This window comes from Pleurodeles waltl, chromosome 10 (assembly GCF_031143425.1).
Source record: "Pleurodeles waltl isolate 20211129_DDA chromosome 10, aPleWal1.hap1.20221129, whole genome shotgun sequence".
In the NCBI taxonomy this organism is placed as follows: Eukaryota; Metazoa; Chordata; class Amphibia; order Caudata; family Salamandridae; genus Pleurodeles; species Pleurodeles waltl.
Genome location: NC_090449.1, coordinates 798,723,334 through 798,737,630, shown reverse-complemented (window position 1 = coordinate 798,737,630; position 14,297 = coordinate 798,723,334). Strand labels below are relative to the sequence as shown.

The 14,297-nt window shown below is 42.1% G+C and overlaps 1 protein-coding gene across 6 annotated transcripts in view; it reads left to right on the top strand.

Moving 5' to 3' along the window:
* Positions 1–14,297, top strand: part of LOC138261905 (ATP-dependent translocase ABCB1-like) — a 147,095-nt gene that overhangs the window by 48,674 nt on the left and 84,124 nt on the right. For all 6 annotated transcript variants that reach the window (XM_069211461.1, XM_069211459.1, XM_069211464.1 and 3 more), the window contains 3 exons: positions 817–988; positions 8,984–9,108; positions 11,529–11,706. In XM_069211461.1, coding sequence (XP_069067562.1) covers positions 817–988; positions 8,984–9,108; positions 11,529–11,706 — 475 coding nt within the window. The remainder of the gene's footprint in view (positions 1–816; positions 989–8,983; positions 9,109–11,528; positions 11,707–14,297) is intronic.

Sequence of the window (14,297 nt, the reverse complement as noted above, 5' to 3'; positions counted from 1 at the left end):
AACATATAAGAATTAGTTTGATTTTATTTTGATTAAAAAACAGCCGCTCTGAATGATTAGTAGCATGTAGAGATCCATTCTTTTCAGTAAAGAACTACAGCATGCAATAAATATGTTGCCATAATCTCTCCTTTGTACTGGTTCAAGTTTAAGTTACAAAAAACAAAACATTAAGTAAATTAGTTTAATATGCAGCTATAAAAATGCTCTGTGACCTGTCTTTCACCTTGGCTTCTGGATCTGGCAGCGGCATCATGCCATTACAACTCTTGTGTAATATGGTAGTACAGTTTAGCAGCTAAGGCACATTCTTATTTCAGGTGACCAGAGATGTCACAACTCGACTGCAATAAGGAAATTAAAGACATATCTTTATGCTGTTATGCGTTCCAAAGTATTTCACTTTACCACAATTGTATAGCAATGCTCCATAGTTTGGAAAATGTACATTTAATGCATCTAAGATTTGTTATATATTTATTATGTAACAAAATAAATATGGCAGCACATTTATCAGAACACAGACCATTGCTTTGCTGCAATTTGTGCCAGAGGGCAAAAAACATATCAGCAGTGTGACATGGCTCCACCCATTTGTCTTTCTTGTTAAACTATATACGAGTCCTTCAACTGCCATTTCTGTGTACACTTACAAATAAAAATAACATCAAATAATGATTGTTGTGAAACAAATACAGATGAAAACGCCTTGACCTACATATTGACAACTGGGATGATGTAAGTGTATGTAGTGTTGCTATCATTTAATTGAGTTAAACAATGCTAATAGGTTCCACCTGTGGTTTGTTTTTGCAGTGACATTAATACTATCAACGAAGGTCTGGGAGACAAAGTTTGCATTTTTGTACAGTATTTTGCTACCTTTATAACTGGAATTGTTATTGGATTTGTGAAAGGCTGGAAGCTCACCCTGGTTATTTTATCTGTTAGTCCACTCCTTGGAATATCGGCGGCGGTTTGGTCAAAGGTTAGTATAAAGTAATGTACTGTGCAATATGTGGTTTCCTTCTTCATGTTAAATGTGTATTGTAGGCACTAGAACAGGGCAAAGCTAATTTTGTGTGAGCAAGTGGGGTACCCATAGCTGTCAGTCAAGGTATTCTAACGAGTAGCCATTTGCATCCTGAGAGCTACAGTTTTGAAATAGTAAGTGAAGGTGGCACACGTGATGGTGAAAATCAACAGGGTAATTCTTGTTTAAGTATTGGACATCATTATGTTTACAAACAGTCTTTGCCCAGAAAGATAATAATTTAAAGATACATTTTTGACACTGTACATTTCATTTTGCATTTGAAAATTTGCACCAAACAACTGTTGTTCAATGTAAGATTTATTTAGTCAAGCCCACCATTGAAATAAGTTTCCCCTAGTTTTGTGGAAAGAACAGAATATGCTTAGGTCCAGGAAGACTTTTAAAACTCCATTGTTTCTATCCATATAATAATGGTTGAGATTTCCATCTTGAAATCCACTTTGTCCAAATCCTCACGTTTGCTACAGTGCCACGATGCACATCTAATTGATGACCGAACCATGCTTTATGAATGCATAAATACAAATACAAAATGGATGCCTAGAGTAGGTGGCCGGAGCTCAAAGAGGGTCCACCACTACTAACCTATCTAAAACTTTACACACCAAATGTTACCAAACACTGGCCAAAGTAAAGTTATTACAGAATTGATCAAGACTGCTCTGGACATTATCATCAGAGGTGACTTAAATACCGTTCTAGATGTGTTAGAGGCAGCACATTCCGGTTGGATGAGCCGAGGTCCTAGCCAAGAAGAACCTACCACTCCCGTAAGGGGTGGGTGATTACACTCACTGTATAACCTGCGCTCACCCTTGTGTAGCTTGGCACAGAGCTGTCAGGATTATCACAGAGGCAATGTATAAAGCATTGGCACAGAACAACCACGCAATGGGCCTGATTCAGACCTTGGCGGACGGCGGAGGCTGTCCGCCAAGGTCCCGCCGACAAATGACCGCACCGCGGTCAAAAGACCGCGGCGGCCATTCAAACATTTCCGCTGGGCCGGCGGGCGCTCTCCACAAGAGCGCCCGCCGGCCCAGCGGAAATGCCCCTGCAACGAGGACGCCGGCTCAGAATTGAGCCGGCGTAGTTGCAGGGGTGCGACGGGTGCAGTTGCACCCGTCGCGTATTTCAGTGTCTGCAAAGCAGACACTGAAATACTTTGTGGGGCCCTCTTACGGGGGCCCCTGCAGTGCCCATGCCATTGGCATGGGCACTGCAGGGGCCCCCGGGGGCCCCGCGGCACCCCCTACCGCCATCCTGTTCGTGGCGGGTTTCCCGCCATGAACAGGATGGCGGTAGGGGGTGTCTGAATCCCCATGGCGGCGGAGCGCGCTCCGCCGCCATGGAGGATTCAATGGGGCAGCGGTAAACCGGCGGGAGACCGCCGGTTTACCCTTTCTGACCGCGGCTGAACCGCCGCGGTCAGAATGCCCTTGGGAGCACCGCCAGCCTGTTGGCGGTGCTCCCGTGGTCGGTGACCCTGGCGGTCACCGGCCGCCAGGGTCAGAATGACCCCCAATATGTACACTGAGCATCACAAATGAGACATCACACAAGTTGCATGCAAATAAAGGTTATATTCAATACACACATGAATTACCACCACATGAACATCACGTAAATTGGGGCATAAATCACATTCAGAAATATCACTAATAGTACATGGCCCAACAGTGTTAATACGAAATCAGCAGCATGTGCAAGTGAGAAAAATAATACTTTCCCGCCCCACACCCACATGCTGTACTACCACGTTGGCAGCACAAGACCCACCCCAACAAACACCCCAATTTAATGTAAAATGGTTGTAGGGTGCATCGTGGTTCCGAACAATAGCAGCAATGTATACATACAGAGACTATAGCACATTTGAAAAAGCTCCACGGCCTAGGCCGCTCAAGTAAACGCCACTGTCAACCACAATAGTAAATGACATGCACAGCAATGCTGCCACGTGGTGTCACTGTGCACTGCAATGTCGTGCCAGGGATGTCAGCCACACTCGCCTCCATGCAATTGCACATACTCACTTCCAGCATCCTAAGGCAGTGCTCTGACAACCGGCAGATGATGTGTAAGTGAGCTTGCAGAGTCCTCTTGGACCCAAACCTTCCTCCACTCCACCCAACGAATTACCACGCCACCCCCCCTCCAAGAGTTAGAAATGAAGCAACTTTTCCCAAGATACTAGGCCAGACGTAGCCGGTGGTTACACTTAGTAAAGACCCTAAGGCAAATGTACAGGGAAAGAAGGAGAGAATGGCTGATCAGGCAACAGTTGGCAATTGGAGATTTGGTCCCAGTCAGGAAGTTCACTCAGGGGTCTACACACTGGCCTTCCGGCAAGGGCCCCAGTCTGCAATGCACAGGGGGAGGGTAGTCTTGGGAAACACTATTCACAGTGGTGCCCAGCCAAGCCAGACACTCCACAGATAGTTACCAATTTGGCACCTCCCAATACAGGAGGCACAACATCAGGATGCAATGACTTGGCCACCCCTTGTGCCCCAGTTGCACATGAAGATTTTACCAAGTTCTGTGGCCTCCTGGTATGAGCACAAGGTCTGTTGCAAGATGATCTGAGTTGCACCAGACACTTCCGAACACAGACACAAAGTGCCCAATGCAGTGCCTCCATCAGATGAGGCTGAATGTCTGGTGCGTGATGGCTTGAGACACCCCAGAAAAATATGCTTATACATGACAAGTTACCAATGCAGCGCCTCCTGGAAATGAGGCACAACGTTTGGCGTGCAATGATTTGGGTCACACTAAACAATCCTGCTGCACACAAAGTTACCACTGCCGTGCCTCCCTGGAATGAGGCACAAACTTCTGGTGCTCAATGACTTGAGTTGCACCAGGCACTTCTGAGCACTCAATCTGTTTCTATTCCACATCTCCCTGGAATGAGACACAAAGTCTGGTGCGCCATGACTTGTTGCACCAGACAAATCCAATTCACCCACACACAGGCATCAGTTCAGCAGTACCACATGAGGTAGAATGCCGCACTGCTCTGGGTATGCCCCCAAATCAGAGGGTCACAACCAGTGACACCGACACAATGAGCATTCAGTCGGTGGTTGCACAAGAGAAATGTGGCACACTCAACAACCACAGTCCCACAACCAGTAATTCGTTCACTAGCAATCAAATGCTTATGTGTGACATGGCTGCACTCCTCGAATGTGGGCTGTACTTAGCAGGTCCCCCACCAGGCAAATCCAGTCTCCAGGTCCAATACATAGTTCAACACTCACTCCACTTCTACCGGGTGGAATCCAGCAGACGACCTAGATGCAAAGGAGGACAGCTCTCTCCAAGTGACACAGTAGATTGTGTAGGTCCCGCACAGAAGGGCTTTGATATCCCCAAGACCTCCACGCAGAACGGGGGCAAGCAACAAGCCCTTGGAGAGCACACTTCAAAGTGTCACACTGCAGCAAGCAGTGTGCCCAGGCCAGCCATGATGCAGAAAGAATGTGCGATCCTTCCTCATGACAGTAAAAACTCCTGTGCACAACAAATTCCTCTGGCAGTGTAAACCATGCAGTACGGGGACTCCATCCTGTGCTCCTGCAAGTTTATCTCTGAATAGCTGAAGTGTGGTCCCCCTAGTTGTATTGAAGTGGGCCTTGGAAGTTGGGGGTGGTTCAAAGGGTTTCCCTTTGAACCACAGCTGTCTCCCCTAAATTTCAGTCCTGTCTGCCGTGTGGCCCTGGAATGTAGATCCTTATCTTTAATGAGGCCATGATCTAGCTCCGAGAGGCAAAGTTTCAAAACCTCTCCCTCCAATCTATACAGCCAGGCCCTCAAATGACAGAGGTCTGTTGTTTTGGTTGTCCAAGTTCTATAGCTGTCCCTGGGGAATGCACAGATGTGTTTACCCCACAGCCCCAGTGAAATTAAGTTTGAATCGAAAAGGCACACAAAGGGATTTTAGAACATGGAAATATCCACCCTCTAGAAGTGGCATGCCCAAGGTATTACTTACAAAAACACCTTTACCATTGGAAAGGATTTGTCATTGGGAATCAAATGATAGTAAACATGATGAGGCTTCTCCACTGCAATCCACTATTGCATCTAGGATTAATTATAAACTCCCCCCCCCCCATATTAACCTATGGCCAGAGCAGATCTTGATGGCAGTGAAAACACATTTGGGCACTCTTCACTTCATGGGCACTCCCCACCAGGGGTTGTTCCAGGGGTAACAGGAGGCCTACTCAGGGCTGGTCCCAAAAGGGAAGATGTGACCCTGAGCGTATGTGCACCTGTGTCTCCACAGGCCTGCACTACCAGGCCTATTACATGTTGGTCAGGCTACTCTGGTGGGTGGCAAACTCAGCGCAACATCCCACTAGTGGCCAGGGCTTTACCCACCCCGGTGTTCCCTTTTTACAGGGCATGAGTAGGAAAGGCACTCACACTTTTCCCCTGTGGTACAGTGGGAAAGTGCCCAGAGTCCTAAGGCCACGCACAGAGTCGGCAACAACTGAGAGTAAAAAGGCTAAATGTTTCAGGGAAATCCCTTAAGAAGGTCTTTGTCCAACAGCATGTGAGACAGACCTTGTTGAGAAAGGATAGCTCCAGGGCACTCACAATAGAAATCGTAGATTGGCTTAGCCACTTGGACCTAATTAACAAGTGGCTGGGACAGCAACCAGATAAACTAGACTTCACTCGCACGCACATAATAAAAATGTGAAACTGAACTGTTTTCTGGTCTTGGCTTCACTCCAGGAAGACATCCTTACTACTGAAATAGGTACTCACCCTTTCAAACCATGTACCAGTCTCAATAGATAGTCAGTTATCAGCTAGACCCTACACAAGAGATTTTGCAAGCCAGGGAATAAATGGAAGGGCAACTAAAAGGGATACACAAAAGTACAGGATCCCAAATGATCTGGCAAAAGCTCACAGCAAGAAGGGTGCCTTTGACAGTGACAAAGCAACATATCCATTACTAATCAAACAAAACCAAACAAAAGTGCTAGGTGGGCTAACAAAGCAGGCAAAATAATCACTTGCAACCATTTAAGGCAAGCTCCTGATGTAAGTTGGATCTAATCATGTGTGACTTGGTTGAAACATGGACATCAGATGGGAACAGCAAATGCAATCAATTCATACTAGAGACCTCTAGGGCAATCAAAAAATTCTGTAAGGGACAAAGTTACAACCCTCACTCAGGCTGAGAAATAAGAGAAACCCATCAGATCAGAAGAGATAATCACAGGCATACATAGATTACAAAACAGAAAATCCCCATAAATTAGTAGTTTCCCTCCATTATTCTGTAGGACCTATTGCACTTTACAGGTCCCAGCTCAGACAAATGTGTTCAATGCTTTCAGCAAGCAAGGGATAGTTGCAAGCTCAATGCTGAAAGCAAGAGTGACAGGAATACCAAAACTAGGAAAGGATTACATGATATGTGGTCCATACCTCCCTAAATGCAGATACAAAACATCTTCACAGCTGGTAGCCTGGGACCTCTGCTACTGGGTGTGAGAGATCTTGAGCAGTCCATATCTGTTCACAAGTAGATCAGTAGAAATAAAACAAAAAGATTATCCCCATAAACAACAACATCTAGAAAGTGCAGAAGGACAAAGATGTTTGACTGTGTCAACTGGAAATTCCTGGCTCACTTACTAGGCACATTTAGGTTTGATTTAATGAGTGGATATTAGGTCAATTTGGAAAAGTGGGAGTCCATTGTACCACCTCTAGTCCATTTAATATCAGACGGTGTTGCCCCATGTCTCACTGACATTTACCCTTACAATAGAATTGTTTGCATTCAGGGTCCAGTGAGGATGCACCAGTTGCAGGACTAGGACATGTTGCCAGCTTTAAAGTCAACATACCAAATCTCAAGCTCTAAATCGAATGCTCCCACAGATGTAGAAGAACTAACAGCAAGTTCCTAGTCATCAGGGTGAAACAGTACATTGAACACCTCAGTATCAAAGTTACCAGGTCTCTGAAAAATCTATCTGAGATTAACTGTTTTCCAATAATACAGCAAATTCAAAGGGATTGAAATATAATGCACATGAAACAGCTGCTGTGTTAGGGTCGCATAGCAGCAATCAAAGTGATAACCCTATCAATGACTCTCTTCCTAATGCATGCCGTACAACTTCCACTTGTTCTAACCATGCTCATAAAAATGAAGTGTTTATATGGGAGGGAACATGTTCTAGAACAGTCATTCATAGGCAACAAAGACCCATTCATCAAGGGACAGTAGGTGTTCCAGATATAATAAAATATCACCAGGCTTCCTATTTGCACTTCATGGTAAGTCAGAAAATCAATGGTGCTTTGTTGCTCAGTTAGTCTTGTGAATATATATATATTTGGAAGGTACCCTGGTTGGAAAAGAATTGGAGCATGAGGACTTTTATCCTCACCAGAGATTACGGTGACACTTGCACTTTGGAATGGGGTGGCAGTTAAGAAAGGATTGACTACTTTCCCATTGTGTTTTACCCCAATAATTGACAAACCACTCTTCTCCAGAGTACACACCAGCATGTTATGTCTGGGCAAAAGCTAGATGCACTAGAAGATGGGATCTATTTGACAAGGAGGGAAATAAAGATTTTGAATAACTGAAAATAGAATTTCAGATATTGGTGGCAGAGCAATCTCACTATTGGCAAATCAGACTGTGGATAAGGCAATGTGATATCAGATGGGCCACGACTAGCAACCTGAAGGTCTTCAATAAATGTTTATTACTGAAAAAAGGGAGACCAGGGACTAAGATCTGACATATGCAAACTATTGTCAGAAAAGGTAGGACTGAGAGTTTAATCTCATGCACTCTGGACTTGCCGTAGGCACCATTGCGACTGGAAAGGAGTGTTGGATGCATTAGATAATATATTTCACACGGAAATTAACAGATTCCCCACATACATTACTAGAATTACCCAGCAGACTCACTTTTACAGAAGGATACAAAAATGGTATTCTCGTTGCTAGCAGGGAAGAAGACACCCTTACTGCAAGGCTGATTTAAAAAAAAAAAAAAAAAAAAAAAAAGCTTTGAACCATAATGTGTATGGAACAAATTGTACTTTAATTATCCCAGGACCCCTGAGTTTCTAAAAAAATCTGAAAACCTTGTCTAGGGTACCCCTCTTCCAAATTTAGAGAACTTGCATACCTCAAAAACTAAGGAGTACTGAAAACAATCCAGTACAGAAATTTGAAAGACCAGAAAATAATGGATAAAGAGGACACCTTCTTCTACCAGCCATACAGGAACTGCTCTACTTGTTAAGGTATTGGACCATTCCCCAAGGAAGGAATACATGAGAGACAGGAGAAGTGGGTTAGGTTCAAAGAAACCGAGGGGGGGAGTTGATGATCTGCTTTCAGTGTGTGATAAATTTACAATTTGTGTTTTTTGAAGTTAGTAACTTTTTAAGAAAAATGTCCCTTCCCAAAGTGGTTATGGGCTGTAGGATAGGTAGATTGATTTAAAAACCCCAATAAAAAGATTAAAACTAGAAATTCACATTTCGATTTGTTGCCTCCTACAGCAAGACATTCACTTTCTTTGTGTTTCAGGTTGTTCATTTAACATGAAAAGAAGCTCATTCCATTAGGTTTTTCACCTTTGATGGCTCGGCAGACTTTTTCAGTTAAAGCAGTATTGGGACATATGTTAGTGCTAGATTGAGTTATCAACAAATCAAAAGATGGACTATTAGGGGTCACATTAAGAAGATGTAAGGAAAGAAAAGTAATCGAGAAAAAGACACAATTAAATCTATAGCAAAGGTATTGTTTTTGTTTAAGTAAGAGGGAGACAGATGAAAACGTGCAGCACCTCTGTTTCTAACTCTTCAAACTAACACATAATCTCAACTTTTAATTATTTCTTTCCAGCTTTTAGCAACATTAACTGTTAAAGAACTGTCTGCCTACGCAAAAGCAGGAGCCGTTGCAGAGGAAATTCTGACCGCCATAAGGACAGTTGTTGCTTTTAATGGCCAGCAGAAAGCACTTGCAAAGTATGTTCTTGTGAATTTCTATTTAATAAACAAGGGGAAATTCGACTTAAGACATTGAGTTGAATACCTTTAAATATTTTACTGCAAATATGTGTTGCATGTCAAAATGCTATTTTCTTTGTCTTGTTCCATTTGGGCATTTTGTCTCTTTGTTAATCTGTTAAATGTAAGCCCAAATGATCACAAAAATTTTTTTCCCCAATAGGAGATGTATCCATGTACTTGGCTGCATTTCTCTAGAATCTTAAGCCTTGGCTGAACCTAATCTTGCCAAAAAGGTGAAAAAGCATTACAAAGCTCTGTATATGTAAAGCTGACTATACCTACTATGTGCTGAAGTCTTCTCAAAAAGTGTACCAAAGGTGTACATTTACGAATATCTATTAGATTTGACAGCCTTAGGGTGGCCTTCCCCCTACACATGTTGCCTGCTTTGCCTCACTTTTGCTGATCTAGTATTGTTGGGCTTAGTACTCTGTGCACTTTACCATTACTAACCAGTGCTAAAGTGCATGTGTTCACTCTCTAAAACATAGTAACATTGGTGTATCCATAATTGGCATATTTCATATACTTATAATTCTCTAGTAAAGGGCACTATATGTGTCTAGGGCCTGTAAAATAAATGCTTCTAGTGGGCCTGCAGCACTGTTTGTGCCACCTACTTAAGTAGCCCTTTAAATGTGTCTTAGGGCTGCCACTGCAGAGCTTTATTTGCAGGTTCACTGCCAATTAAAACCTCTTGCCAAGCCTTAAACTCCCTTTTTATTACACATAAGACACTCCAAAGGTAGGCCCTAGGTAGCCCACAGGGCAGGATGTGCTGTAAGTAAAAGGGCATCTAATATTTTCCATGAACTCTTTCCTTCTGAAATGCCACTAAAAGAACATCCCCATCTCCTCACATTATTTATGACTTGTTCAATCAGGTGTAAGTTAAAAGTTGCAGGGAAACACACACATATTTCAGAGTGGTATGGTAAAGAAATTGTTGTGTGAAGTATTTTTTTTTTTTTTGCAATTACCTTAATCCTTCAACAGCAAAATTGCCATCATTCTGCTGTCAGAGAGATAAGTTACTTCAGCATAGCTGAGCAAATTTGATTAAATTGTAACTTTAAATGGATTAGTACAGAACCATTTGTGAATCAGGTTGGGGTAAATCATACCAGTATAAGCAGCATAACAAGTAGAGTCCTACCCTGCCTAGTGGGACCAATCCAATCCTGGACCTTTGGAAGTTTGTTAATCTGCTGCTTTCTGCTAAAATCAACGCATCAATTCTGGTGCACCAATTGGCATCACCACATCCGCCCTTGCCGCCGACTCAGTGAAGCTGAGGTCAAAGACTCCACATCTCAGACTGCACAGTGCAGGATCGATGCTTCACCACCAGCCTCGGCACATCATCTTCACATCACTGGCTGCGTAGCTTGACAATGACGCATCCCTTCATCAGAAACAGTTTGACGCTGCACCCCTGCTCGGAGATCTTCCTCTGCGCAGCTGGATGACGACACATCCCTGGACTGCGCGGATAGGTACCAGCCTTTGCACATCTGTGCTCCTCACAACAAATCTTCAATGTCAATGCAGATCTTCAATGTCTTCAATGTCAATGCAATCCCCATCCAGGGTTCTGTTTTAGCTGGACAGGTTTAGTCCCTATAGACGGCCCGTGCTCAATCACGGTCGGCCTGAACTTTGAATTTATCTGGGTTTAGCACGACCAGATAGCCTTGATTAGTGCTTTAAGTTTCTAAGCACTACAGTTTTAGATATTCTTTCAAAATCTTTATCTCAACTTCTACTTATTGGATGTTTGTCATTTAGGTCTTGTTATACTCTATTTTTCTAACTTGGTATAGAGTTTTTTTGTAGTGTTTTCACTATGCAACCTTTTAATGTCGCACAAATACTTTACAAATTGCTTGTTAAGTTAAGCCCGACTGCTCTATGCCAAGCTATCAGAGGTTGAGCACAGCCTATTTGGAGAGTGTAGCTGATTTTCCCTAATTAGGATTATTGCCCCTACTTGGACAGGGTGCATACCTCTGCCAACTTGAGACCCAATTAAAAAAAATGTTTTAATGGCAATTAAAACATTGGAATGTGGAGCTCCACATTCTTCCAATGGTTGGTAAAAGCCCAGAGCACCAACATTTCAATGTTCGTCTCACAGCAACAGCTGTCAACAAAGGCCTCACGGAGCCCGAGGGGACTTCAATCAATTTACATTAGATGTAGCCGGATAAATCTGCATGGTTTCAGTATACCACAAAACACAATTCAGTTGTGGTCAATCTTTTGAGGGTCTCACTGATATAAAATGTTGAAATAAGATATATGGCCAAGGCTGAAATTAGTTTGAGAGTGACAAATAATATGAAGAAACATTTCTTCTTTCTATGTTTTTTCAGGTATGATGTGAACTTAAAGGATGCAAGAGATGTTGGCATGAACAAATCATTGACAACCAATATATCAATGGGCTTGACTCAGTTTCTCATATTTGCAGCCTATGCGTTGGCCCTCTGGTATGGGACAAAATTAACTGTGGAAGAACCAAAAAACTACACCATTGGAAATGTGCTTACTGTAAGTAACGTGGTGAGAATGTTTCAAAGACTGAAACTACAAATAAGGATTTATTCTGTAAACAGTGACGATCCAACCTAGAAGGACATTGTGGTTTTTCATAACATGTAGTTTTAGTTCCAACTAATAATATGCAGAATTTATTGAGCAGAGATATCAAAAGTGATTGGAAGTTCTGGAAGGTGTGTGGAAGCTCTGCACTCATGTTCAACTTACAATTAGTGGTTATTCGAAGAGAGGGCTAGGGAAGTGTTCCTTGAAAATGTTTCCAAAAATCTAAGTGTCTTATGTTGACAGTGTTCACAATGATGTTCAGTGTCTTCCCACACTTAAGTACACAAACATGCATATTAAAACCATTGTAAGTGTGGGAACATACATCAGGTGTTATTGGGAAATGAAAGCCTTTTTGTGGAAAACTTTTTTCAGTTACAGGAAACTGGGAGAGAGGATAATTTTTAAAATATTATTGCATTTCTCACCCAAAGCTGTAGAGTTAGGACATCTAAGATTTTTCATGAGAACTCTTTCCTTCTGAAATGCCACTAAATGCCCACTTAAAAATGGTGAACTTTGGTTCATCTCCCAACCTTGCCACATTGTTTGTGACTAGTTAATTTGGGTGTGAGGTAAAAAGTGCAGGGAAAAACATAAATATTTCAGAGCGGTATGGGAAAGAGATTGCCATGTGAAGTATTTTCTTTTACAAATACCTTAATCCTTCAACAGCAAAATTGCCATCATTCTGATGTCAGAGCAATAAGTGACTCTAGCATAGCTGAGCTAATTTGATAAAATTGTAACTCTAAATGGATTAGTACAGCAGCAGTTGTGGATCAGGTTGGGGTAAATCATACCATAACAAGCAGAAACCTTCTAATGCTAAGATCTATGGTTTCTTTCCGAGTGAGCCCATTTTTGCTTTACCAAACTAATATATTTAGGATCGCCAAACAATGAAATCCATTAGAATATTTTATCTGCTACTTAGTTAGGGAATCTGTAGTAGTAGTAGTCTGTCTCTGGCAAGATTTCCAAGGGTTAGTGCATCAAATAAGTGAACCTACTGAAGCAGGGCACTTCTAATTTTAAGTTTTCCAATAACCTACTTCATCAGGATAGTTAGAGCCTCACAGAGATCTGCCAGTGGTTTTAAATATTCTGATGCAGTAATTTCTCACCTGGAATTACTGATACCATGGGTATAGATTATTCCAATATACTATGTGATTAGGAGTAAGACCTACTGGAGCCACTATTCAGTTCAGAAAAATTTGGGACATCAATATTTCCCCACTAATTTACCTTCCTCACTGATTTAACTTGCCTTCACCGAATTCCAGGCTATTTTCCGAAGACTAATTCATCCAAGTCTGGCCTGTTATATTTATCTGAAATATACTTGTCATAACGTAATATTCAAAACTACCATATGCTATATAACAGCATTGCTTACAATACAGATGTGAGTGGAAACTGTTGTTTCTAATGAAATTGGTATTAAGTGGTCACTCAGAATGAAGGCTTGAGGGTTGTGTTTATTTACCATGATCACACTTTGAGTTAGTCTGAGGTTTATGAAGAGCTCTCCATAAGTCTGTGTGTTAGCAAGAGCACACCTCTGAGTGACCTCAGCACTCTAAATATGAGAAATAATGACTTAGGTATTATCTGTAACATTGCAAGCTAATCGGTACAGAGTGCATTATCAAGACTTGGGATAGATGTACTCATTTTACACACAATGTAGTGCATAAGTCAGGTTTGTTGTGCCACATGTAACTATGGAGAACACACAGCGCAGCACCATATCCACAAAAATTGGATTGTTGCTGCTGGTATCATCTCCTGCACTGGCATGCAAAAAAGCTGCCTTGCAAGATACCCAGCCTCTTCGCATTGTGCAGAGGGGAGCGTGTGATGTCTAGCACATGAATTGTACTGCAAATATATCCTTCCAGTACAAGTTTGTATGCAGATGGTTCCAATGAATTGCATGTGTGCTGTGCTCTGTAGCACATATGCAATACATTATTTATTTTTAGAAACATATTTCTCCTTGTTTGTGTCTGCTTCATGGGACAAAACCCACTGGCTATCTCAGTAGATTGGGCTTTGCATCACAAGCTATGCGTGTTTGCATTGCTGTAGTGCAGTAACATCCCCTAGATCAAAGTAATGCAAAGCCTTTTCTGCAGCGTGAAAGAAAAGTTCCCTTCCAGCACAAACCATCTTTTGCACTGAACAGTAAACAGCAGGCACATATTGGACTGCCTTGCACTAGTGCCAGTGCAAAGTCTTAGCAAATCTGGCCCTAAATTTGTAGTATATGAGCAAGTAAGAAAACTAGCATAGTAGGCCTACCATGCAAAGATTATCCTTATTACGTGTGCTTAAACAGGAAAAAAAGGAGGAAGTAAAATCTAAAATCTAATTCTGACACATCTTCATGTAATATGGGAACCTCTCCAATCACTTTAAATACTTTTAGTTAAAATGGGTGGCATGTTGAGGGTTATGCTGAAAATAATATCATAAAGTTGTCTTTATTTCAGAAGATACTTATGTCAAGTTCTTAATTCTATTGCACA